The sequence below is a fragment of the Somniosus microcephalus genome, chromosome 24 (genome assembly GCF_052327205.1).
Source record: "Somniosus microcephalus isolate GS21.2 chromosome 24, FLI_Smic_1.0, whole genome shotgun sequence".
Lineage (NCBI taxonomy): Eukaryota > Metazoa > Chordata > Chondrichthyes > Squaliformes > Somniosidae > Somniosus > Somniosus microcephalus.
In genome coordinates, this window is record NC_141010.1 from 31,891,149 (window position 1) to 31,918,177 (window position 27,029).

At 45.4% G+C, this 27,029-nt stretch overlaps 1 protein-coding gene across 3 annotated transcripts; it reads right to left on the reverse strand.

The window, feature by feature from the left end:
- Positions 1-843: 843 nt before the first annotated feature.
- Positions 844-23,766, reverse strand: LOC147101181 (uncharacterized). 3 transcript variants are annotated; one of them, XM_085966400.1, is made up of 6 exons: positions 23,397-23,757; positions 20,239-20,419; positions 11,086-11,189; positions 6,272-9,544; positions 5,275-5,486; positions 844-1,270 (listed from the first exon to the last, which is right to left on the reverse strand). In XM_085966400.1, exons 2-6 carry the CDS (start codon positions 20,411-20,413, stop codon positions 1,201-1,203), a joined length of 3,834 nt encoding a protein of 1,277 aa, XP_085822526.1. In that variant the 5' UTR covers positions 20,414-20,419; positions 23,397-23,757; the 3' UTR covers positions 844-1,200. The 3 variants fall into 3 exon arrangements, with proteins under 3 accessions (XP_085822526.1, XP_085822527.1, XP_085822528.1); XM_085966401.1 differs by lacking the exon at positions 23,397-23,757 and adding an exon at positions 22,995-23,109; XM_085966402.1 differs by lacking the exon at positions 5,275-5,486 and having other exon boundaries at positions 23,397-23,766.
- Between the last annotated feature and the right edge of the window lie 3,263 nt (positions 23,767-27,029).

Below are 27,029 nucleotides of genomic sequence, written 5' to 3' on the forward strand. Positions count from 1 at the left end.
CTCTGATAAAAGATGACATTGGGATCTTTGAGTATAAAAGAATTGCAGGCATGAATTGCATTCTTCACTGGTTTTCAGACCCTTTTTTAAAGCTAGAAATTAGGGTATACAACTTGGCTGCTCAGCACCTAATTTTTACATAAAATATATTTCACTTGCAGCATTAGCTCAGAATGCAAAGAGCATGTTCACCATAAAATTGAGTTCCTACAATATGCTTCAAGCTCCACCCCAAATTGATGGCAATGCTTTCTGGTCAGTTTGCTTTTAAATTTCATCTCCTGCACAAATCTTCATGCTTTAGACCACTTGGGTTGTGAACTTGTCTTTTGGAGAAATGCCTCGGACTGTACTATCGCATACCCTGAAGTAACAATCCTCCGCTCGTCTTCAAATAGTGCTGTGGGATCTTTTTACATCCAATTGTAAAGGGAGATGGGGCCTTAATTTAACATCTCTGAAAGACGGCACCTCCAACAGTGCAGCACTCCCTCAGCACTGCGGTGGAGTATCAGCCTGGATTATGCGCTCCAGTCTAGTGTGCGGCTTGAACCTACGACCACCCAACTGAGGCAGGAATGCTGCCACTGAGCCAAGTCTGACTCCTGCCAATTCGGATATATCTGAATCTGTAGCTCTTCCAAGGAACTTTTTCCACATTTTGCTGAAGTTTATAAATATTAAGTCACGATTCCTAAACCAATTTTGCTTTACAATTTGTTGCAATCATTTTTGCAATCCTGGTGACTGCTTATTTAAGGAAAATATAAGTTTTTATTGTGTAGCATTAAAATATTGTACCTTTCTGCATAAGTTCATAAGCAACAATGTCTTGTAGGTATATTGCTTTCAAGACATTTATTTAATTAAAAAAAATAAATTCCAAGATTCACAGTAAAGTTAGTCATTGTGGAATGTCTAATCATCTACAAACTACTTGGAATGACTTACTCCATTTTGAATCCAACATAGGGGATTCCTGAATAATCTCAAAGCATAATACAAAGCCAAATTTGCTCCACTGCAGGAGTTCAGTCTGACTGTCTTTGACATCTTGCATTTATCCTGAAAATGTAGCATTTAAAAAAAAAAAATGAAAAAAAATGAAAAAAAATAGAACACACAATGAAATAGTCATGTAGTAAAAATGTGTACAATAATGAGGCTGCTTCCACTGATTTTGGTATTTTACTTCTGACTTCATTGAAGGCCATATTCCTTCAAAACAGCCAAAACATTCTTCAAGTAGCTTGAGTCAGGATAACCATTCCTGTAAAGAAACAAGAGTGCTATTTTTAAAGAATATTGTTCCAAATCAGTCTTTACAAATGAATCATTAGTCAGGGTTAGTGACTCAACTTCTTATACATACATTAAAGAGCAGACACCTCACAATACATCAACCCTTTTTATTACTTTCTACACTTCCCTCCATGTTAAAAGTAGTGCTACAATTCAATAGCCATTAATTCAATATTGTATCCCTCTAGGCAATAAACTGAGCAACAAATCATTTAAAGGCCACATTGTCAGGAATTTCTTGCTGCACTCAGGGTGGGGGAAGAAGTTTAGAACCCTGGTAAACCAAAGACAATTTGGTAACTGATGGTTTAGCCGACGACCCCCCCCACAGATGCTGCCTGACCTGTTTTTTTTTCCCAGCATTTTTGGGTTTTTAATTTCAGATTTCCAGCCTCTGCAGTATTTTTTTTGCTTCTGTATTGGTGTTTAATTCATTGCTAGTTCTTTCAGGAATGCCCATCTTGAAGTTCTGCTCTTCTGACAGGATTTCCATTTTTTTTCTTGCATTCACCTTCATTGTTCCCCCACCCCAGCTATCTACTAAAACTCACTTTCACAGCCACATCTTTCCTCTGCAACCGGCTCCGACTTATTCTACTTGAATTCCACCCTTCATGGTTTTTAGATCCACCCATGGTTACAGATATCTCCATGATATTCGACATTCCTTGAACCACTGCTCTCACCGCTTCTTGATCATTGCATCGCACTCTACCTCCCTCTTCAGGAGCAGCACCAACTCGGCTCAGATGTCCTTGTTCACAGTTCCATTTCCACTTTAACAATTTTTTTCAGGTATCCAGAATCACAAGCTTCAACAACTCTTAGATACCAATGCCCCTCCGGATCCTCCTTTCCCCATTACTTTCCTCTGATTCCCATCCTGCCTTCCAATCTTGCCCTTTGTTGTGTTTTCACTATCCCCTCTGACCCCAAACAATCAGGCCTCCACACCATCACCTCTGAATTTCAAGCTTCATGATGCTAAGCTGCTCTTCTTCTGTTGCCTTTGCCTCCACGCCCACTTCTTTGGCCAGGAGTCGTCCTTTCTCCCTGGCACAACAGACCCTTTGTCCCATCTTCAAATTTCTTGTTCTACCTGGACCCCCTCCCTCTAGCCTCTTACCCGCTCCATCTTTTCATTGGGAACTGCCAGCGTGACATCGGTCGTCTCTAATTCCCTCACTTGCTCTAACCTAACTCCCTCAACGCGTAGCATGCCGTTCTATCAGATCCAACCCTGACATTGTCATTAGCGCCACTCTTGTCAGCAGGTTTATTGTTTGGTGAACAGACCTCTACCTTGCAGAGGCTGAACACCCTACCTCCCCTGGACCACTACCGCAGCACCGAACATCAAGCCATCATTTCCCAGACCGTCGCTCCTTCCCACGGCCTAAAACCTCCAGACTCCCAACCCCCCACAGCCTGCTTCTGCTTCCTTTCCAAGATCCACAACAGAACTGCCCTGGTAGACCCATCATTTCAGCCTGTTCTTGCCCTATGGAACTTGTTTAATCTTCTCAACTTTTTTTTCCTCCCCCTTGTCAAGTCTGTCAACCAACATCCACAACTCTTCACTTTAACAGTTTTCAGTTTCCTGGCCCCAGTCTCCTTTTCAATCTCCAGTCCCTCTTCACCACCACCACCACCCCCCAACCAGGATAGCCTAAGGGACCTCCTCTGCTTCTTCCTTGAAAGGTGGCCCAACCAGTCCCCATCACCCTTCACCGCCTGGTTGAACTTGTTCTTGCCTTAAACAACTTCTCTAGCCAAGCCTTTTTGTGGGATATGTGGAACATTCTTGTGTTCCAGTCCTATACAGGTCCCCTCCCTCATCTCTTTTTCTGGTACATTGATGACTGTGTATTAGTGCCAATTCCTGCTCTCACCCTGAACTGGAAAATTTGTCGACTTTGCTTCCAATTACCACCCCTCGCTCGCCTTCATGTTCCACATCTGACTCTTCCTTCCCTTCCTCGACCCCTCTGTCACCCTTTTTCTGGGAACAAGCTGTCCACCAATATTTACTATAAGTCCACTGACTCCCACAGCCACCTTGATTGCATTTCTTCCCACCCCACTTCCTGTAAGTACTTCCTCTTCCATTCTTCTAGTTTCACCATTTCTGTTGCATCTGTTCTGACGATGCCACCTTCCATACCGGTGCTTCCACTGTCTTTTTTCTCAACTGAGGATTCCCTTTCACCTTGGTCGACAGTGCCTTCAACCATCTCTGCAATTCTGCCCTCATCCTTTCCCCTCCCTGCCCAGAACAATAATCGGATTCCTCTTGTCCTCACCTTCCACCCCACCGGCCTGCACATTAAACAGATCATCCTCTGCCTACCTCCAATGATATCACCTCTTTCCTCCTCCTTTCTTTCCCTCCCCCCCCCCCCCCCCCCCCCAAACCTTTTCAGCATTCCGAAGGGGCCGTCCACTCTTCAATCACCTGCTCCCCTTCCCATTGCAAGGGCAGGAGATGCAACACCTGCCCATTCAACGTCTCCCTTCCCACTATCTAAGCCTGCAAACACTCCTTCCAGGTGAAACAGCAATTTACTTGTACATCTTCAATTTACTATACTGTATTTGCTGCTTATGATGCAGTCTTCTCTACATTGGGGTGGCCAAATGCAGATTGGGCGATTGCTTTGCTGAACACCTCCATTAACTCTACAAGTGTGACCCTGAGCTTCCGGTCGTTTTAATTCTCTGTCCCACTCCCACTCTGACCTTGGCCTCCGACACTTCCAATGAAGCTCCGGGAACTGCACTTCCTCTTTCGATTAGGCACTTTACAACTTTCTGGACTCAACAATGAGTTGAACAATTTCAGATCGTAACCGTTGCTCCCTGTTGTTTCTTGTCCCATTACCACCCCCTTTTGCCTTGTACTATCATCCCTTTTGTCATTTAATCACTCCTACCCTCCACCCTATCACGAGCTTCCTTTTTGTACTTTCCTCCCTTTCCCTGCTCTTGCACTTGCTTAAAATCAGTTACATCTCTAACTTTTTCCAGCGCTGAAGATCATCGACCTGAAATGTTAACTCTTTCTCTCTGCACAGATGCTGCCTGACCACCTAAGTATGTCCAGCATTTTCTGATTTTATTTCAAATTTATAGCCACCTGCAGAATGAGTTTGCACTTGTACTTTCCAAAGCATTTCATAGCCAATGAATCCATTTTGAATTATTGACAAATGCAGCAGTCAATTTGAAAACAGCAAATGAAATGAATGGTGTTGACTGAGGGAGGAATGCTCTCTTGTGTCATAACCTCTTTCACATCCAGAGTGGGTAGTGCTTCGCTTTAATATCTCATCTGAAAGATAGCCCCTCTGGTGCCTCTGCACTGCAGTGTCCGCCTCGAGTCCCGGAATAGGGCTTGAACTTGCAACGGTGGAACTGTATAGACCATGCATCAATTCCACTATTAACACCCCATGTACATATAATTTGTTTAGGAATAATTCAATTCCAAGCTGTTTAGGGATCAGGATTAAAGGGGAAAAAATTAGTATACAGTGGTGCCCAGTCAAAAAGCCAGTGTCACAGTGGATGGTGACAAGAGTTTCTGGATAACAACTTGTAGACACAAAATCAAGTGTTTAATGCTTCTGATTTTTAGCACACTGGTCAATGTTTTTTTTGCATTTAAACCTTTTAATAATCTGAAAAATTCAGTTGTTCTGTGTGCACAGAGATGGGATTACAACACTAGCACCGATTTTTTTTTATAAACAGCATCCGATTAACCAAGGTTCTTTCCTGAAGAAACTCTTTAGCGACTCTTTAAATAGCACAGAGTGGAATTTAATGTGAATGCATTAACCAGTGTGCTAAATGTAACGCAGAGAGAAAATTGAACCTGATAGTGGCTAAAGATCAGTCTTCTGTAGCCAAGGTAGAAATAATAAAGGAACAAGCATACTGAGCTTAATAGTGGAGGGGAAAAAGACTTACTGAGCTTTCCCTCCAATTGTAGCTGTTTTGTGAGGAATATTATTCCATGCTACCTGGTGCAGTCCTGAGGGAGCTGATACTATTTTGAAGGTCAGGCCTTTAATAAAGGCTTCCTTTAACAATTTTAAAATATTTCTTCCTATAAAATTGTCAGGCAAATAGGCTTCAAACTTGTCTCCTTCAAATGGTTGTCCTGGGCTCGGATCCCATTCCTTTAAAGAGGAAAAAAAAACAAGGATTCAAAGCAGCAAATTTTTAGTCCATGTGATTACAGCCAGTGTCCTCAACAACTGCATTTTGAAGCAGTAAGTCCAGCGCATACAGGGATCCCTTCGTGAAGATTTGCCCATGTCTTACTAGAACCCTCAACTGCTTTTGAACTGCAAATGGGAACTAACTCAAACAAAAAATGGGACCTGTTTTTTAACAAAAAAAGCTGATTAAGTGAGCCCATCTTTTGCATAGGTTCTTGAAAGTCAACTGTGTTCCCAACAATAAAAAAGGAAAATCAGCAAGTCATAAACTCCGCTCTGTGCCCCGACAGGCGCACCTACCTTTTACAGTGTGCCTTCTAAACACACAGCAGGGAAGTAAAACCATTGTTAAATCTCGGGGGATGGGATTGATGCCAATAGAAATTTAAAAAACGGGAGAGATGGATTACAGACTGCCAATTTGCTATCACTTGTTTTACACTTGCACAAAGTCAAATTACCTCCAGTGTGTGTTATGAATGTTAGAAATAAGCTTTGGCTAAATATTAAGATTTACCCCAGAGAATTAACACTGCCCACAGCACATGCCCATTTAGTGATTATCTTGTAAGTTCTAAATCTCCCTGAAACCATATCTACATTGGCATTTATCTATAGTCATTCCACTATCAGCAGCACAAGACAAACTGGAAGCAAAATTTGACTGAAACAATACAAGACCTACAAGTTGCCCATTATTATACTAATGATTTAATTCTTTTTAACTGCACCAGACTACTTACCCGCTGGATACCATCAGGGATGTCGTAGGTTATTTTCAAAGTCGAGACTCTCAGGAATCCAGCTAAGTCAATGTTCAGAACTGCAAACTTCATGATACCCAGGCGCTGGCTTCCAATTTTAGTTGAGGCAATACTTTGACAGCATGCCGGACAGAATGACGGATTAAGTGTGCAACATTCCTCACACAAAACGTGACCACAGTCCACCTTTGATAACCTAGTAATTTTCTTACAGTTATTGCAAGACATGGTTGATTCGTTTAGTTCTGGTGCATCCAGTCCTATGGCCGGACATCTGGGTTGATTTTGCTGAGAATTTTTCAAGGTCTTCCTTTCCTGCGACATTGTCTCACTGCTCTCATCTTGCTGCTGCAGATATTTTTCTTGCATTTGGTCTCTTGAATTTGTAGCTGACTCGGAGGCATATGGACCCTCTCTATTTTGTTGCAACACTGATGTACTAGTGTAAGGAAATGTTGGTAATGACTGTGTGCCACTGTCCAGTTTATTGCGATGCAAGCTGCTTTCTTTATCGTACCAATGGTTTTCCTTCACCAGCTTGTTGATTGTAAAATGAAATTTATCAGGCAGTGCCTTCTTTGCCTTAACTCCCTCTACATCTCCAATCTGCTTCATCATCTTCTGACTTTTATAATCGGCCTGATCATGAAGAAACTCTGAACCACTGTATTCATCAATAGGTTTCGGTGATTTCCTCTGATCCATAAGTGGATTGTGTTCCTGCCTTGAATTTGATGCAGAGCCATCGTTCTCATTTGAATACCTTTTCTGATTCTTTGGACACTCCTCTTCTACATCTGGCTGAGAATTACAATTCTTCTTGGAATTTCCATCTACCCTCCGGTGACCCATAGCTTCAATAAGTTCTCTATCTGACTGAAATGAAGGATGCTCTTCCCTTGTTTTTGCACTTTTTTTCAGACTGATTTCATCCATGTGGTGTACTGGAGTATGGAAGCCATTTGGCTTCCTACCATGAGGAACCTGACCCAATAATGAAGGATGTTCTGTAGATCTGCTGAGGTCCTCTCCATCTGTGTCTTTGAACTTTTCTGTGCCGATGAATGAGCACTGATTAGAAGCTGAGATGGACGCACTTCCTGTCAAGGACCGGCCTTCCAAAAATGTATCTTTTAACTTGGGCTTAAAATTTTCTATTACGTTCAAGCAATGTTCATGTGTGGCGATAATGTGGAAACCTGTCTGACCTACAATGAATTTTACTTCTGGAAAGTTATTTTTCAGAGTGTTGTACCATTGCTCCAGCGTTTTCTCAGTGTAGTTCTCAATACCAAGGTCTGTGTATGAAAGAAACTGTTGAGTCAAATGCTTCATTACCATTGTGTAAAGTGACAAAATGTCCTGCTTGGCAACTGTAATGTTGGCTTTATTCAATGCTGTTAATTTTAGGATTGTTATATCTCCCTGAATCTGTTCATTCACCAGAATGTCACTTTTGGTACTAATGCTGCTAATAGAAGAATCATAGATATCTTTCAGATAAGACCACACAACTGAATCTAATGGGAGTTCTTCAGTCATGTGCACTTTTTCAGCAGGACTGACTTTGGTGGGTACTCCTTGGAAACTGTTGCCAGAGTCTCTGGAATGTTTTGATCTCAAGTATTCAGAAAAACTGTTGGTTCTTCTCAGTGATGGTTTGGATGTTTGACCGTCTGAACTTTTGGCAGCAGTCATAGACTGGAGTGTCTGCGTGTTGCCTAGCAGCTCTCCCTGGTGAAAGAGAGTACCTGCTGATGTTTCAAAGTGGTATGGCTTTATAGGACCATGTGCTTTGTTACTTTTGGTATATTGGAAAAGTTTATCTCCTTTATTTGTACCAACAATGGAAGAGCCTTCACATCCCTTGAACAGAATGTCATCACCTGTTTTGTCAGGACTCTTGAGTTCCTTGGCCTGACCACTTAATACAGAAAAATCTTTGTACTTAGGAGTGTCTTCCCCAGTTTTGTTGGCTACAACAAACTCCCCTGTTCCACTAGTTAATGCTTTGTCAGCAGAGGTAAACATCTCATTGCCAATAGTAATGAGCCTGGGTTTTTGCTGCAGTTCTGAACTCAGCTGATACTTGGTATCCATCAGTGAACTACTCCTGATACTATGGCCTGTCAGCAATTGATCCGCTGCATGTGTTTGCTCAGGTCTCAGAACCAAATCATCTTCAACTAGTCTGCGCCTTGCCTTCAAAGTACTGACATTTTCCCCTAGACCCATGAAGGTTGGAGCCAATTTGTGATCTTTTCTGGCATCTGTTTTTGGAAATCCTACTTGATTAAACAAACTGTTGCCATCAAATTCTTGCAGAGACTGAGGTATACTGCTGGTACTAGCCTGGGGACTTTCTGAGTGTCCGCTTGAAGTCGGATGCTTTCCTTTTCGCGATCTTACTGCCAGTTCTTCCTTCAAATCCTGTAGATATTTCTTGGCTAGAGAGCAATCATTTGAACTGCCTATTAGGTAAAAATAGTTTTCATCTTCATTGAAATTTATTTTGGGGAATTGTGCCTGAAGGCTTGCATAGATGTCCTGTAGGAGTTTGACATCAGAAGTTAAATCTTTCTTGTTGATCTGTTCCTTGCGGAGCCTGACCTCAAAGTCCTGGTAGAGTTTAGAAAGTTCTTGATGTGCTTGCAGCAGTGATGCTCCGCTGTCCGAACAGTCAGAAGCCGCTTGCAAAATTAAGGTGGTGATGTCTTCACTGGTAATATCCAACACCTCCACAAGGTGCTGATGCAGAATGTCTTGATACCTGTCTTTATAAAATTTCTGAATATACACGTAAATATCAGAGTCCATCAATAAAGTGTAATCTTCAAAATTCCCAGTCTGTCGCTCACTGCCTTGTTGCAACTCAGTGTCTCTTCTGACACTCCCATGTGCAGAACTTTGCATTCCAGTTTTGGTTTCCCCCTTGGTGTTAAAGTCTGCATTTGATTTCCGAGCAACTTTTCTAATGCTGTTTGAACTACCTGAAGCACTGTTTTGTAAGCCATCGTGTTGCTCAGTTTCGTAACAGTCGCTGTTTCTTTGGTCAGGATTTAAATTGAGCAAATGATGAATTTCTCCACTTAGTTCCTGTATGACTGAAAATGTTCCTTCCACGGTGCAATGTTCTGCTTTCTGGTCAAAACTAAACTGAGTATCTTTATGCGTCTTCTGAAAATGTTTCATTAATCTTTTTCCACCTAGAAGTTTTCCATAATCTATTCTCATAGCAACGTGGAGGATGACCTGCAGGAAAATAAGACAAGACTAGCATTGATTGCATGCTACAGCAAGTACTAAGGCCACGAAAAGATTCATCTCTGTGTATGTAAAATAAAGACTGACAGTAATCTTGCCGTTTTATTTAAATGGATGCAATTTGGTGAAATGTTAAATCAAAGGAGTATATTCCACTGACCCCTCTTAAACAAAATGGATATTTCAGAAGATCCAAGAGAAACTATAGAGGGATTTGGAAAAGTACACAAACAGTACGGAAAAGAGGGTAACGCTGTGCCCTGTGTTAAATTCAGAGGGATACACATATAAACGTTACCAGATATGTGAAGTGTGATGTATTGTTGTATAATCGTTAATATTTGTAATAAAATTCAAGGAACGTTTATATTTACTAGTCAATCTCCCGTGGCATGGCACGTAGACGGTCAAGACCACACGTAGGCTTCAGGTGAAGCGGGGTTAGGGGCTGGGGGAATAACTGGATCAAGGTGTGCTGACCAATGTCTCCTTTAAGCTGCGTGGCCGCGCGGCGCTCTAGAGGTCCCGCGCAGACGGTGAGCCGGCATTTAAATGCAAAAACGGCACTTGCGCAGATTTTTGAATGGGCCGCACGGCCCCTTAAAGGGGCCACGCGGCCCAAAAAGAATTAGAGGGAATATTGGTGCTGACATAATTCAGTTCCCATTTTAACGTCGTACATTCTGTCTTTATTTTGATATTTGCATTATAAATTGCTATATCTATATTTACAAGGGAAAATGTCTATATAAATGTGTCACACCGCAGTGCTTCCATTGGGGGGCAGGTTGTAATTACAGCATGACAAATTTACATAGGCCGTTTCCATTATAAATGTACACACAGGAATATATAATTTAAAATAATTGATAGAAAGTGTGCACAGACAATTTTTTTAATGTATTACAGATAGATATAAAATGGCATCCTTTGTGATCTCAATAATTCGGCAACAGAAAGTAACAATATACACGTTACAACAGTGACTAGACTCCAAAAGTACTTCATTGGCTGTAAAGCGCTTTGAGACGTCTGTCCGGTGGTTGTGAAAGGCGCTATATAAATGCAAGTCTTTCTTTGTTTCTAAAACAAATTTAACAGGCAGTCACAATACAAGAATCAAGATACAGTCAACTAATATCATGATTCAAGAAGATTTCCCGACAGCCTGTAAAGAAAACCTCAGTTTTATTTCATAAGCCACTGTGTAATGGAAATCAGAAGACATTGCATTACTGAGAGGGTCTTGCTTCTCGCAAACATTTTTAAGTATATTTGCTATTTATCATCTAATTACTGTAACAAAAGAGTGACATTGACTGTAAACATTTATAACATTTCTACTGAATGTGTTGCACTCGCTGCAACAAGTAAAGTGTGGTTCAGAGCCTTATCTTGTACCACAGATGCAAAATCTAAACCTTTAGTTTGCACATCACAAGCGACCACCATCATAAAGCGACACATGGTCATAAAATATGTAAAGAATACACTAGATTGTGAGAATATTCAAGTAATTCATCAGTTACCTGATCAGCTTTGACCTCCATACAAGCTGATTTTACTTTTAATTTGTGGTGTTTCCCATTAATGGCAAGAACATGACTTTCAACTCGGAGAACTCGTTGAGCCACTGAGTAAGGAACATAAAAGATTAGTTACAGCTAATACTATAAGCCTATACATGTGCTGAAATTTTCAGCTATTAACTCGGCCATCAGACAGGATGTCTCAAGAGGTAAACACTTTTGTTCCGCTCATCCCCGGGATCCTTTATTTTTTGAGCAGGCATTGTCTCACTCTCCTCTGCCAAAGCCACCAATATTTCAGGATCATCTGGAGAGCAAAGGTAACCCCTGGCTTCTTTTCTCCCCAACCAACCATCTCCTTAAACCCTTTTCCTGTTGCATTGCACATAGACGGTCAAGACCACATGTAGGCTTCAGGTGAAGCGGGGTTAGAGGCTGGGGGAATAACTGGATCAAGGTGCGCTGTTCCTTCCAGCCTCACATCCAACAAAACGTGTGCTGTACTGATGGACTTCCTTACCTTCCATTTAGTTGCCTCTGTTGCTTCCCCTTTTCCCGCCACACCAAAACTCTTCTCAGACTCTGCCCCCGCCGCCCTGAACCTGTATCTCTCTCTCTAGTTTCTCTCCCATCCCCCTCATGCCCTCTCCAAGCTCATCTCATCCATGAGACCCACCTCCTGCTCCCTTGGCCCCATTCCCACTTAATCTCTTGACCATCCAACTTCCTTTCCTGGCCCCTATGCTAGCAGACATTTCTCAGGTACTTCTCCCTCCCTTTAAAAACCAGCATCATCACCTCCCTCCTCAAAAAATGCATCCTTTACCTCTCTTTCCTTGCAAACTATGGCCCTATCATCAATTTCTAATTCCTCTCCAAATCCGTGCCCAACTGTCCCACAACTCCATGTCTGAATCTCTCCAATCAGCTTTCTACTCTAATGCAGCAACAAAATGGCCCTAACCAAAGTCACAAATAACTGCAATCGTGGTGCATTATCCCGCCTTGCCCTCCTTGACCTCTCTGCAGCCTTTGACACGGTCCACCACACCATCCTCCTCCAACGTCTCTCCTCTGTTGTCCAGCTCAGTGACACTACCCTCGCTTGGTCCCAGTCTTAACCATCCAACCGTAGTCAGAGTATCTCCAGCAACGGCGTCTCTTCCCGTCCCCGGTACCTTTACTTCTAGAGTTCACAGGAATTTAGCCTTGGTCCTTTCCTCTTCCTCATCTACATGCTGCCGCTTGGCCACATCATTAGCGGACATGGGGGTCAGCTTCCACATGCATGCTGATCAAACCCAGTTCTTCCTCTCCACCACCTCTCTTGTCATCAATTCCATCCCTCGCGCCGGCCACTGCTTCAGGCTGCAGCAGACTGATTGCAGCCTCAACATCTTATTTAACCCCGAACTGAGCTTCTGATCCAATATCCTCTCCATCACAAAGACCATCAACTTCCATCTCTGTAATATCTCCCGCCTCTGCCCCTGCATCAACCCAGCTGCTGCTGAAATCCCAATCCAGGCCTTTGTCACCTCCAGACTCAATGCTCTCCTGGCCAGCTCCAAGACACCGCAAAAAGGACACCGCAAAAAGGACCAAAAAAAATGTTGCACATTACCAATTTTGAGTAACCCCATGTGCAGAAATGTTTGAACCAATACAACAGGTCAAACATGGTATTGTACTACAGTGGTAAACTGTAACAATACAAGAGGTTTATAACAGTAATCACAGAAATCAAGGTACATTCTATTGTACCTTGTGACAAATTACATACCACAGAGTGTGAGAGCATTGATTTAGTTAATTTAATTTAATTTACTCAAACATTAGCTGTAGAAGGGCAAAGGTTAACCTTATGGCACAATGCAGTTGCACCTGGCCTATTCTAACCTCTGTTAAATATCCATCTGGTGTACTGTTGGTTTGCTATTCAAACTCAGTACACTAAGGGGAAGTTAGATAAGCGCATGAGGGAGAAAGGAACAGAAGGATATGCTGATAGGGTTAGATGAAGTAGGGTGAGAGGAGGCTCGTGTGCAGCACAAAGACCAACAAAGAGCCTGTACCTCTGCTGTTAAATTCAATGGGCCAGAAATTCGGGTCCCCACGGGTGAGTACGCGCTGGGTACTCACACGTAGGCCCAACGAAAGTGCTGGTTTCGTGCATGCACTGCGCATGCGTGGGAAACTGGAACTTCCATTCCCTTAAAGGAAAGGGTTCACAGGTCGAACGCGTGCGCCGGAGAGGCAGCGCGTACACCTGGAACTTTTTTTTTTGCAGGTTTCTCCGGGAGGGTAAGTCTCCAGCAGCTACGCTTGTAAAAAGCAGTCACAAGGCCTGCTTTTAACAAGGTAAGTGGTGAATTAAGCTAAATTAAAACATTTTTTCCACAGGTTTATTATTTTTAAATAATTTAAAGAAAGGTAAGTTTATTTTTAGCCCCGTTAGAAACTGTAATTATTTTTTTCTAAAATGTAAATTATTGTTTAAAATAGTTATTTTATGTAATTTATAGTTATTTTAAAAATGTGATTTAAAAAAAAAATTATTTGAAGTTTTAGTTATGTTTTGGGGCTGAATTGTATTCATAGATTTGACAGCTCTTCCTGTCAAATCTATGAATACAGATTCCCTGCTACCATTGGCTCTCCATGGCCCACGTGACCCCAGGGGATGCTTCGAACTAACTGCGCCCCTGGGGTACGCAAGCACTGCGCGCCGGCAGTTGGAGGAGGCCCAGGATCGGAATCCCACGTGGGCCCACAGCTCAACGGCCGGCGCGCTGGGTAAGTGCAGGTCGGGGGCTTACACCCGCGGGAAGCCTCGACCTGAATTTCTGGGCCTATGTCTTAGTGCCAGACACAAAGTAGCAAATTTTAATATACTGTCACAGTGCACTACAAGCCTGGAACAAATACAACAGCAAAATACTGCGGAAGCTGGAAATCTGAAATAACAACAGAAAATGCTGGGAGCACTCAGCAGGCCAGGCAGCATCCGTGGAGAGTGACACAGAGTTAACGTTTCAGGTCTGGGACCCTTCATCAGAACTGGAAAAGGTTAAGAGATATAACAGGTATTAAGCAGGTGCAGAGGCAGTGAACGGAGGAGGGGAGGGGAGGGGACGAAGGAATGAAGGAACATTCTCTGCTAGGTAGGGGGCAGGAGAGATTAAGGCCTAGAAATTCAGTATAGCCACGTTTGGGGCTCTACAGCCGGGCGTTCGCTAAATTTTGCGCCCGGCGCAACTTAGCGCCACTTTCGCTGATATTCAGTTGCATCGCCCCAAGAGGTTGCTGCTGCGCTAAAGCAGGCGATGCACGACTATCATTAGGCGCTAAGCCGGAAATCCGGGGTGCTAACACTGAGGGCAGGCGCAACGCAGTTGCGGCGAGTTGCTGATTGAAGGCAGACAGTCAGGCGCCGGTCAGCTCTTAAAGGGGGAGGGTGGAATTGTTTGGCTGGCACGCCCTGCACACTGCAGTCCTGAAGCAAGGCCTGACCATTGCTGGTTCATCAGTTCTACGCCCAGGACCATGGAGAAGGCTGCTATTCTTCCAAATCCCATTGCACGCTCTTGCTGCTTGTCCAGGGTCATGGGGAAGGAGATGTACTGATGTCTCCTTCTAAAAAGGGCACTGGTCACCTGGCGGATGCAGCAATGTACCGCGAACTGGGAGATGTTGGCAATGTCCCCAGTAGCGGATTGGAAGGAGCTGGTGGCATAGAAGTTGAGAGCCACCGTCACCTTCACTGCCACCGACAGAGACGTCCTGCTCCTCAGCTGTGGCTGCAGATCTCTGCGAAGCAGGTGGCAGATCTCAGTGACCACCTCCCTTCTGAATCGCAGCCTCCGAACGCACTGCTCCTCAGACATGTTCAGATATGAGAGCTGCTGGCGGTATACCCTGGGTGGGTAAGGCCTCCTGTGCCGACGCCTGTTGGCCCTTCTCCGTCTGGCCATGACTGGCACTCTCTCACGGTGTCTCTGAGCCCCTTGAATGTAATGCAGTAAGCCAACGTCTCCACCCATTGCAGCCCCCATTAGATGTATCGACTCAAGGCTATGGCACTGAAAGTGAAATCCAAGTGCAAAGCTCTGGCCTGAAGCCAGAAGTACCTGTGCGAGCGCTGAGTCAAAGCAGAAAGCTCTCTGCCTTTGTCTCTCTCTAAATATCCGTCTCTCACACAGGATTGGCACAAAATGGCTGCCACTTATAATGCAGGAGGAGTCCCCTTTAAATAGCACCCCCCGCGCCCCGCAGCGACTGGGAACCGTTCCCCTCTACCAGTCGCTGGGGGCGCCAGGCGCAAAGAAGGGCGGCGCCACTGAATTTCCGGTTCGGGGCGCACAAAGGGCGTTGCACCATGAAATGACGTCAGGATCTGCGCGCGCAGCTGAGCACGCGCAAAGGTTTTGCGCCGCCGCTAAATCTTAACTGAATTTCGTGAGAGGCGCAGATCGCGCTGCGTTCGGGCGCTAGCCGCTTAGCGCCCCACTTCTCCTCTTAAGGCGCTAGCAGCTGGCGCAAACAACTGAATTTCTAGGCCTAAATGTTGCAAATGGGGATGGCAGAATCATAACCAGCCTGAAAAATGAGGGCAAAACTAGGTTAAGATGTATGTTCATAATATGGGATGTACATTTTCCAAGTTTCAGAAGCTGGTTAAGGACCTGCATTGTACTCTGGAGTAACTGACCTGGGAAGGACCTGATCTGATTTGCCTCTGTCGATTTCATCAAAACTGCCACATTGATTTGCCACTAGGCTATAAACCAATTTTAACAATTAATCTTGCAATTAAAATTTTCCAATCACCTATTTAATTGTTGCTGTTGTCACCAGCATCGCTAAATATTTACATGCCAGCTATTCTCGTTTCTGGCCGCCATATCGGTTATATTGGTGTGTGATTTGGCCTCTTGGCTAATATGTCAGCCTTGTCTTTACTGTTAGCGGGGGGTCATTTGTCTGCAGGGACAAAGGTTCATTATAAGCTAGATAAAAGGAGCATTGGAGGTTATATGTGTTAGAATTAACAGCATAATACAAAGACAGTCAAAGGTACTCAAAATTCTCTAAATCTGAAAATTAAAGTGAAAGTAATGGAAAGTTACTCTTAAAGTCATTCCCAACCTTTGATAAAGGCAAATTAGTTCCCAAATAGAATGTTTGGTGTAACTGACTGGATGGCATCCTGCTCGACCCTCAACTCTGCTTCCAAATGACTCTGGCTTTCCCATTCCTCTCTCAGGCTTTCCCATTTCCACCCGCGGCCTGCTCCCTCCTCCCTCAGCCTTTCCCTCACTATCCTGTTCTGGGCCTGCTCCCTCCTCCCTCAGCCTTTCCCTCAGTTTCCTGTTCTGGGCCTGCTCCCTCCTCCCTCAGGCGTTCCCTCAGTTTCCTGTTCTGGGCCTGCTCCCTCCTCCCTCAGCCTTTCCCTCAGTATCCTGTTCTGGGCCTGCTCCCTCAGGCTTTCCCTCAGTATCCTGTTCTCGGCCTGCTCCCTCCTCCCTCAGCCTTTCCCTCAGTATCCTGTTCTGGGCCTGCTCCCTCCTCCCTCAGCTTTTCCCTCATTATCCTGTTCTGGGCCTGCTCCCTCCTCCCTCAGCCTTTCCCTCAGTATCCTGTTCTGGGCCTGCTCCCTCCTCCCTCAGCTTTTCCCTCATTATCCTGTTCTGGGCCTGCTCCCTCCTCCCTCAGCCTTTCCCTCAGTATCCTGTTCTGGGCCTGCTCCCTCAGCCTTGCCCTCATTATCCTGTTCTGGGCCTGCTCCCTCCTCCCTCAGCCTTTCCCTCATTATCCTGTTCTGGGCCTGCTCCCTCCTCCCTCAGCCTTTCCCTCAGTATCCTGTTCTGGGCCTGCTCCCTCCTCCCTCAGCCTTTCCTTCAGTATCCTGTTCTGGGCCTGCTCCCTCCTCCCTCAGCCTTTCCCTCATTATCCTGTTTTGGGCCTGCTCCCTCCTCCCTCAGCCTTTCCCTCAGTATCATGTTCTGGGCCTGCTCCCTCCTCCCTCAGGCGTTCCCTCAGTATCCTGTTCTGGGCCTGCTCCCTCCTCCCTCAACCTTTCCCTCAGTTTCCTGTTCTGGGTCTGCTCCCTCTTCCCTCAGCCTTTCCCTCAGTATCCTGTTCTGGGCCTGCTCCCTCCTCCCTCAGCCTTTCCCTCAGTATCCTGTTCTGGGCCTGCTCCCTCAGCCTTTCCCTCGTTATCCTGTTTTGGGCCTGCTCCCTCCTCCCTCAGCCTTTCCCTCAGTATCATGTTCTGGGCCTGCTCCCTCCTCCCTCAGGCGTTCCCTCAGTATCCTGTTCTGGGCCTGCTCCCTCCTCCCTCAACCTTTCCATCAGTTTCCTGTTCTCGGCCTGCTCCCTCTTCCCTCAGCCTTTCCCTCAGTATCCTGTTCTGGGCCTGCTCCCTCAGCCTTTCCCTCAGTATCCTGTTCTGGGCCTGCTCCCTCCTCCCTCAGCCTTTACCTCAGTTTCCTGTTCTGGGCCTGCTCTCTCCTCCCTCAGCCTTTACCTCAGTTTCCTGTTCTGGGCCTGCTCTCTCCTCCCTCAGGCGTTCCCTCAGTTTCCTGTTCTGGGCCTGCTCCCTTCTCCCTCAGGCTTTCCCTCAGTTTCCTGTTCTGGGCCTTCTCCCTCAGCTTTTCCCTCAGTTTCCTGTTCTGGGCCTTCTCCCTCAGCTTTTCCCTCAGTTTCCTGTTCTGGGCCTGCTCCCTCCTCCCTCAGCCTTTCCCTCAGTATCCTGTTCTGGGCCTGCTCCCTCCTCCCTCAGGCGTTCCCTCAGTTTCCTGTTCTGGGCCTGCTCCCTCCTCCCTCTGCCTTTCCCTCAGTATCCTGTTCTCGGCCTGCTCCCTCCTCCCTCAGCCTTTCCCTCAGTATCCTGTTCTGGGCCTGCTCCCTTCTCCCTCAGCCTTTCCCTCAGTATCCTGTTCTGGGCCTGCTCCCTTCTCCCTCAGCCTTTCCCTCAGTATCCTGTTCTGGGCCTGCTCCCTCCTCCCTCAGCCTTTCCCTCAGTTTCCTGTTCTGGGCCTGCTCCCTCCTCCCTCAGCCTTTACCTCAGTTTCCTGTTCTGGGCCTGCTCCCTCCTCCCTCAGCCTTTCCCTCAGTTTCCTGTTCTGGGCCTGCTCCCTCCTCCCTCAGCCTTTACCTCAGTATCCTGTTCTGGGCCTGCTCCCTTCTCCCTCAGCCTTTCCCTCAGTATCCTGTTCTGGGCCTGCTCCCTCCTCCCTCAGCCTTTCCCTCAGTTTCCTGTTCTGGGCCTGCTCCCTCCTCCCTCAGCCTTTACCTCAGTTTCCTGTTCTGGGCCTGCTCCCTCCTCCCTCAGGCGTTCCCTCAGTTTCCTGTTCTGGGCCTGCTCCCTCCTCCCTCAGGCTTTCCCTCCCAGTAGGGCAAGATGTCTGGAAAGTTTTCTAACACGACATAGACCCCATTAATCAGAATCAAAATTTGTTTAAAAAATACTGTCTTAATTTGAAGTTGCTTAATTCAATTTATCTGATCATTCAAACTGAAACTGTAGATAAAAAGCCCCCTGTGCAGTTTCATTAAAATTGCTTAATTTAAATTACTGAATAATTCAAATTTTATTCGCAGAAAAGAGCGACTGAATTAACAGGAGTAGACTGTAATTAAAAGCACCGATCTGTGCTCACAATTCATAGGATTACATAGGATATACAGCACAGAAACAGGCCATTCACAATCACAGTTCCAAAATCACCAAAGGCTTCTCCAGCTGATGACCTGTTGTAAAGTTCTGGGATCTAAATCAGTAGAAAGAAAAGGAACTGCAAGTGCTGGAATCCTGAAATAAAAACAAAAAATGCTGGAAATGCACAATTCAGGGCGTGAACAGGATACTGTGAGGGAAAGCCTGGGAGAGGAAGGATCGAGTTGAAGGTGGGAATGGGATTCTGGGAGCAAAAGCCTGAGAGACGAGGGAGCAGGTTGAAGGCGGGAATGGGATACTGGGAGAGAAAGCCTGAGAGAGGAGGGATCAAGTTGAAGGCGGGAATGGGATACTGGGAGAAAAAGCCTGAGAGAGGAGGGAGCAGGCCGAGCGAGGAGGGATCAAGTTGAAGGTGGGAATGGGATACTGGGAGCGAAAACCTGAGAGAGGAGGGAGCAGGTTGATGGCGGGAATGGGATACTGTGAGGGAAAACCTGAGAGAGGAGGGAGCAGGTTGATGGCGGGAATGGGATACTGGGAGAGAAAGCCTGAGAGAGGAGGGATCAAGTTGAAGGCGGGAATGGGATACTGGGAGAAAAAGCCTGAGAGAGGAGGGAGCAGGCCGAGCGAGGAGGGATCAAGTTGAAGGTGGGAATGGGATACTGGGAGCGAAAACCTGAGAGAGGAGGGAGCAGGTTGATGGCGGGAATGGGATACTGTGAGGGAAAGCCTGGGAGAGGAGGGATCGAGTTGAAGGCGGGAATGGGATACTGGAAGAGAAAGCCTGAGAGAGGAGGGATCAAGTTGAAGCCGGGAATGGGATACTGGGAGCAAAAGCCTGAGAGAGGAGGGAGCAGGCCGAGCGAGGAGGGATCAAGTTGAAGGTGGGAATGGGATACTGGGAGCGAAAACCTGAGAGAGGAGGGAGCAGGTTGATGGCGGGAATGGGATACTGTGAGGGAAAGCCTGGGAGAGGAGGGATCGAGTTGAAGGCGGGAATGGGATACTGGGAGAGAAAGCCTGAGAGAGGAGGGATCAAGTTGAAGCCGGGAATGGGATACTGGGAGCAAAAGCCTGAGAGAGGAGGGAGCAGGTTGAAGGCAGGAATGGGATACTGTGAGGGAAAGCCTGGGAGAGGAGGGATCGAGTTGAAGGCGGGAATGGGATACTGGGAGAGAAAGCCTGAGAGAGGAGGGATCAAGTTGAAGCCGGGAATGGGATACTGGGAGAAAAAGCCTGAGAGAGGAGGGAGCAGGCCGAGGGTGGGAAATAGAAACATTACAGATAGCATGACCACGATGAAGAACACACCCAAAACCTTCCTCTTGCAGATGCCAATCGACCTGCTCTGCATTTCCAGCATTTCCTACTGTTATTTCAGGTTTGAATGAGCCTGGTACAGTTCATCATACAGTAGTTTGGTTTGTGTTCTCTCATCTCCCTTTCCTAGGATTTCCTGCTTTACACCTTACCTTCTTTCTCTTCAAAGATAATGAGAGCAGACGTTGGCGAGTCAATTGGGAACACTATCTCGATTATCTCGCCTCCTCCATTCTTGGGCCGTAAGAAATGAATCATGAGTTTGTCTTCAAGGGTCCGTTTTGAAATACCCGTGGGTAGATCAGACACCTGAATGGTTCTATCCATTTTAAACTGCAAAGAAAACATTTTGTTAAGACCTGCTGCGTTTCCCTACAACAGTGACTACATTTAAAAATACATTAACTCTATTTCTCTCTCCACGGATGCTGCCCTGGCCTGCTGAGTTTTTCCAGCGTTTTCTGTTGTTATTTTAAAAATACTTCATTGGCTGTAAAGAGTTTTGGGACATCCCAAAGACATTCTCTGCCACAGAGGGCGGTGGAGGCCAGTTCATTAAATATATTCAAGAAAGAATTGGATATATTTCTTGAGGCTAAAGGGATCACGGGATATGGGGAGAAGGCAGGGACAGGGTACTGAATTTGGATGATCAGCCATGATCTCATTGAATGGCGGAGCAGGCTCGAAGGACCGAATGGCTTACTCCTGCTCCTATCTTCTATGTTTCTATGAAAGGTGCTATATAAATGCAAGTTTTTTTCTTTCCATCTTTATTCAACATGGATTATGAGTTTTAACAAGCAGAAGCTAATCCTGAAGATGGGTCTGACATTTGTGTTGCATTTGTAGTGATGATTAAACTGTAATTGGTGTTGGTTGTGGGAAAAGGTTACAAGGCCAGCTTGTTCTCTATCTGTCAGTCGCTTTACGGTGAGGGACATCAGTTACTATGCGCAGAAACGTGGTAAGCACCATCATTAAGTATGATATATAAAATTCTAAAAGGACTAGATAGACTAGATGCAGGAAGGATGTTCCCGATGGCGGGGGAGTCCAGAACCAGGGGTCACAGTCTAAGGATAAGGGGAAAGCCATTTAGGACAGAGATGAGGAGGAATTTCTTCACCCAGAGAGTGGTGAACCTGTGGAATTCCCTACCACACAAGGCAGTTGAGGCCAATTCATTAAATATATTCAAGGAGTTATATTCAAGAAGGAGTTAGATATATTTCTTAAGGCTAAAGGGATCAAGGGATATGGGGAGAAGGCAGGGACAGGGTACTGAATTTGGATAATCAGCCATGATCTCATTGAATGGCGGAGCAGGCTCGAGGGGCCGAATGGCCTACTCCTGCTCCTATCTTCTATGTTTCTATGTAAGATGTAAAGGCCTTAGAAAGGGTACAGAGGAGGTTCACCAGGATGTTACCAGGGATAAAGGACTTCAGTGATGAGGAGTGGTGGGAAAAGTTAGGACTGTTCTCCTTGGAACAGAGAAGGTTAAGAGGTGATCTACTGGAGGTTTTCAAGATGATGAGAGGTTTTGATAGAGTAAATATAGAAAAAATATTCCTTCTGGGTCAATAACTAGAGGTAATAGATTCAAAATCATTGGAAAAAGATCTAGAGGGGAGATGAGGAGAAATGTTTTCACTCACAGATCTGGAACGCTCCACCCGAAAAGGTGGTGGAAGCTGATTCCATAAATAATTTTAAAAGGGAGTTGGACAGGTACTTGAGGATGAGGAACTTACAGGGTTACGGACACAAAGCGGGGACGTGGGACAAAAGCACGACGGCTCTTTCAAAGAGCCAGCACAGGCACGACGGGCCGAATGTGCTGTAAGTTTTTATGATTTTTTATGATCATAAATGAAATGGTTACTACAATGACCCAGGCATAAAAGGTTCTCCGTCCAACTTAACACTGGTATTTTTTCATGTGATCAAGCTTATCGCCTTTAGCAGGACTTGTTCCAACAGGACCTAGATGGAAATTAAAAATAAAAACAGAAAATGCTGGAAATACACAACTGGCCTGCCAACATACAGAAAAAACAGATGAATGTTGATGTTGATGAAAGTTCTCTACTGCAAACACTGGCCTGGCTTTTCTCTTTCTGATGTGTTTTTTTTCCCGATAGATTTACAGCATTTATAATTGTTCTGTTGATCTAATTGTCTATTTATCTCTGGCTGTAAATTAGCTGTTTATAGTTAAATAGCTGCAAAGGTTTTTAAATAACTATACAAAACCTGTCAAACACTGGGGGCAATCAGTAATTTTCCACATTAAGTGGCCAGGTTTTTTTTCTATGTTCATTCTTGGGATGTGGGCGTCACTGGCAAGGCCGGCATTTAGTGCCCATCCCCTAGTTGTCCTGACTGAGTAGCTTGTTCGAGAGGGCATTGTTTGTGGAACTGGAGTCACATATGGGCCAGACTGGGTAAGGGTGACAGATTGCCTTCCCTAAAGGCCATTAGCGAACCAGTTGGCTTTTTATGACAATCCGCCAGCCTCATGGTCACTTTTTACTGATACCAGCTTTTTATTTCCAGCTTTTTAAAACTGCATTCAAATTCTCAAAACTGCCATGGTGGGATTTGAACTCAATTGCTCTGGATTATTAATCCAGGCTTCTGGATTGCTAATCCAGTAACACAAGCACTATGATACTGTACCCAAATAAGTAGAAGGGAGGTGAGCCATTTTAAAGATACATTTAGCCATATTATTCATCTGGCTTTGAAATGTAGCTCAGGTCGGCCAACAACCCACTGTTGAATACTGAGACTGCAGATTAATTACCAATATTTAAAACAAAATACATTAGATTACGAAACTATAATAAAATCATAAAGATCTGGAAGATAAAAACACTCTTCTGGGGCAGAATGAACGCACCTTCTGGGCTAAACAAGGCTTGAGATCGAATCCGGGCTCAGAAGTAGGTCGCCCCTTGCTTGCTCTGTGCAGTGACCAGGGCCCGTTCAAAGCAGACACATCTCTGCTGGTGAAGATTACATTCAATTTCAGGTCGGAGCTTGGTGTGCGCCACTGCAAAAACACGCCGTATGCCAAAGAGAAACTAAACCCGCCTCCACAATGGGTGCCTCCACTTCCTTGTTGAAGAAGCTTTTTTTTAATTTGCAAAATGATAAATGCAGATTATCCCCCCCCCCCCACGTTGTGTTTTATTTTGAAGATCTCCCCTCCTCCCCTCCCCGCTGAAGTAAACCCCCGAGGAGTTTGTGGATGTTTTTTTTGGTCAAACTTGCCAAAGTACGAAATGCATTAACTTCCTACCTCTGCCGTGCATCTGTCCCTCGGATCCGCACTCAAAACAAATGGGGGGGGGGGAAAAACCGTAAACGCAGCCAGAATATAACTATCGAAAGTGAAACTCTTTTTGAGTGTCGAGGCTGACGCTGTCTGCCTTTAGCTCTGAATCTGGTCTCAAAGGGAACAACCAGCACTTCCCCCGACTGTAGAGCACAACGTCCCCTCGGCAGACACAGAGAACTTCAATTCTCTGTTAAATGTGGACATCGGTTTTTTTTAAATTCTAATGCTGTACACAAGGATCATAAACAAGGATGTTCCTCCGATCTGCAGAGAAAGGGCAAGGGGCACCTCCCTGGCACTGGGGGACAGGGCGTTGAGAGTAGAGTTGCCAATGCCAACCCTTCAGCATTGTCTTGGGAATCTCCAGGAATTTAACATTAATCTCCTGGAGACTGTTGTGAGCAACATAGGAGTAAAATCATAGGGGCGTTATAAACAATTGTTTTGGTTCATTTGCTTGAACACTTTTGTGTATAAGTTATGAAGATATTGGGGGTGGGGGTGGGGAGGCTATTTGGCTGGGCAGGGCATGTGATGTAACCTCCAGGATTTAGTCCAACCAGAATTGGCAATCCCAATTGAGAGGCGGGGAAACATTAGCCTGGGACCAGGAGGTGAGATATTGAGAGGAGGAAGGCAGGTTGGCTTAGCCGTGGGGCACGGATAGTGAGAGGTGAGGGGGACACAGGCTGGCAGCAGGGTAAGGGGAGGAGAGTGAGGACCAGGAGACTTAGCTTGATGGGAGAGGGCATGTGGAGTACAAGAAGAATAAGACTTGCATTTATATAGCACCTTTCACGACCACCGGACGTCTCAAAGCGCTTTACAGGCAATGAAGTGCAGTCACTGTTGTAATGTGGGAAACGCGGCAGCCAATTTGCGCACAGCAAGCTCCCACAAACAGCAATGTGAAAATGCCCAGATAATCTGTTTTTGTTATGTTGGTTGAGGGAGAAATATTGGCCAGGACGCCGGAAATAACTCCCCCTGCTCTTCTTCGAAATAGTGTCATGGGATCTTTTACGTCCACCTGAGAGAGCAGACGGGGCCTCGATTTAACGTCTCATCCGAAAGACGTCACCTCCGACAGTGCAGCACTCCTTCAGCACTGCACTGGAGTGTTAGCCTAGCTTTATGTGCTCAAGTCCCTGGAGTGGGACTTGAACCCACAACCTTCTGACTCAGAGGCGAGGGTGCTACTAACTGAGCCACAGCTACCTGGCACCAGGGAGGGGGCAGGGCAAGGAACATACCTGTCACCAGGGGCAGTAACGAATGTGAGGAACTCAGTCTAGCACCCAGTTAGGGGTCAGTTATTGTACTATAGTCTATTAGAATAGGATCATGCACTGATATCAAATACAGTACTTTATGGTCGCCTTATCTGAGGAAGGATGTTCTTGCCATGGAGGGAGTGCAGCGAAGATTCACCAGACTGATACCTGGGATGGCAGGAATGACGTATGAGGAGAGATTGGGTCGATTGGGCTTATACTCGCTGGAGTTTAGAAGAATGAGAGGGGATCTCATTGAAACTTATAAAATTCTAACAGGACTAGACAGACTAGATGCAGGAAGGATGTTCCCGATGGCGGGGGAGTCCAGAACCAGGGGTCACAGCCTAAAGATAAGGGGTAAGCCATTTAGGACTGAGATGAGGAGGAATTTCTTCACCCAGAGAGTGGTGAATCTGTGGAATTCTCTACCACAGAGGACGGTGGAGGCCAGTTCATTAAATATATTCAAGAAGGAGTTGGATATATTTTTTAAGGCTAAAGGGATCAAGGGATATGGGGAGAAGACAGGGACAGGGTACTGAATTTGGATGATCAGCCATGATCTCATTGAAGGGCGGAGCATGCTCGAGGGGCCGAATGGCCTACTCCTGCTCCTATCTTCTATGTTTCTATTCTGAGATGCTTCTCTTATAGTCCATCCACCTGTCTCTGGAGCCTGAGGTGTTCTCCCCATAACCTTCCTGCTCTGGCTCTTCTTCTGTTTACATACACTTAGCGTTCCATCTTCTTGTTTTTCTTATATACAAAACTGATATAAAATTATATCAAAACTGAGTAACATCCCACGTCTAAGAAATGTTCTAATAAATATTTCTCCCCCTAGAACGACAGTTATAATTCCAATATTTTCGGAGATGTGTTCTTCCCAATCTTCTCTCAGGACCTTCACTGTCCTGTGCCTCAGAATTCTAAAGTACTCTCAGGTTCTGCTCCAGGTATTTCCTGCTTTAATTATCAGTGTCCCTGAGTGCTAGGTTGAGGGCCTGCGAGTGTCTCTTTCCTGTTCCTTTGGGGATCTGTACTGGTTTATTTTACAGAACCACTAGGTGTTCAGACAGTATTCCTCGAGACTGACGACATTTGGGACCGTTCTTGTCCGTGGCGTGAACACACTTGCGCTAGAGGGCTGGAGAAACTTTTTTTCCATCGATAGGTGGTTATAAAAACAAAAACTGCTGGAAGTACTCAACAGGTCAGGCAGCATCTGTGGAGAGAGGAACAGAGTTAACGTTTCAGGTCGATGATCTTTCATCAGAACTGATTCGATAGGTGGTTGAAGGAGATGTGGATAAAGGAATATGGGAACAGGGCAGGCATATGGAATTAGGATACTGCTTGTAGGGAGGACAAACACCAACATGGACTTGTTGAGCTGAACGACCTGTTTCCATGTTGTAATTTCTATGTCATTCTAGCTAAATATAGGTTTCTGATTTCTTTAGTAGATCCTTTTTAGTTTTCACCCCTCTCTCTGCTTCCCCATTACTCTGAATATTTAAGAGCATTTGTAAGGTGTTCTCAAAGCATACTCCTTCTGGAACCTGATAAATTCTTCTTCTGAGAATTGCGATTGATTATCTGACACCACTTGTACACTTTGCATCCGTGATGCAAATTTGGCCTTCAGATGTGCCTCCACTGCTCAAGATGTGGTTGTGATTAATGGAGTAATTTATATATATCGGGAGGAGTCTGCAGTCAATAAATATCTACCTTTCAGTTTAAATAAGTCAGTTTTGACCTGCTAACAACAGGAGTCACAGGTTCAGTTAAAAAAGACTTGCATTTATATAGCACCTTTCATGACCTCAGGACATCCCAAAGCGCTTTACAGCCAATTAATTACTTTTGAAGTGTAGTCACTGTTGTAATGTAGGAAGCGTGGCAGCCAATTTGCACACAGCAAGCTCCCACAAACAGCAATGTGATAATGACTAGGTAATCTTATTTTAGTGATGTTGATTGAGGGATAAACATTGGCCAGGACACCAGGGATAACTCCCCTGCTCTTCTTCAAAATAGTGCCCTGGGATCTTTTACATTCACCCGAGAGAGCAGACAAGGCCTCAATTTAGCGTCTCACCCAAAAGACGGCACCTCCGACAGTGCAGCTCTCGCTCAGTACTGCACTGGAGTGTCAGCCTAGATTTTTGTGCTCAAGTCTCTGGAGTGGGACTTGAACCCACAACCTTCTGACTCACAGATGAGCGTGCTACCCACGGAGCCACGGCTGACACAGTAGAATGTTTTGTTCTCTCTTCTCCACACTTGATCCACCTCCTGACTCTTTGTTCAA

What these genes read in the sequence shown, in the direction of transcription:
- LOC147101181 (XM_085966400.1), bottom strand. Translation starts at nt 20,413, where the DNA reads ATGGATAGAACCATTCAGGTGTCTGATCTACCCACGGGTATTTCAAAA. An exon ending in TATCTTTGAAGAGAAAGAAG is followed by an intron (nt 11,190 to 20,238) that starts GTAAGGTGTAAA and finishes TTCCTTACTCAG; the next exon opens with TGGCTCAACGAGTTCTCCGA. An exon ending in TGGAGGTCAAAGCTGATCAG is followed by an intron (nt 9,545 to 11,085) that starts GTAACTGATGAA and finishes ATTTTCCTGCAG; the next exon opens with GTCATCCTCCACGTTGCTAT.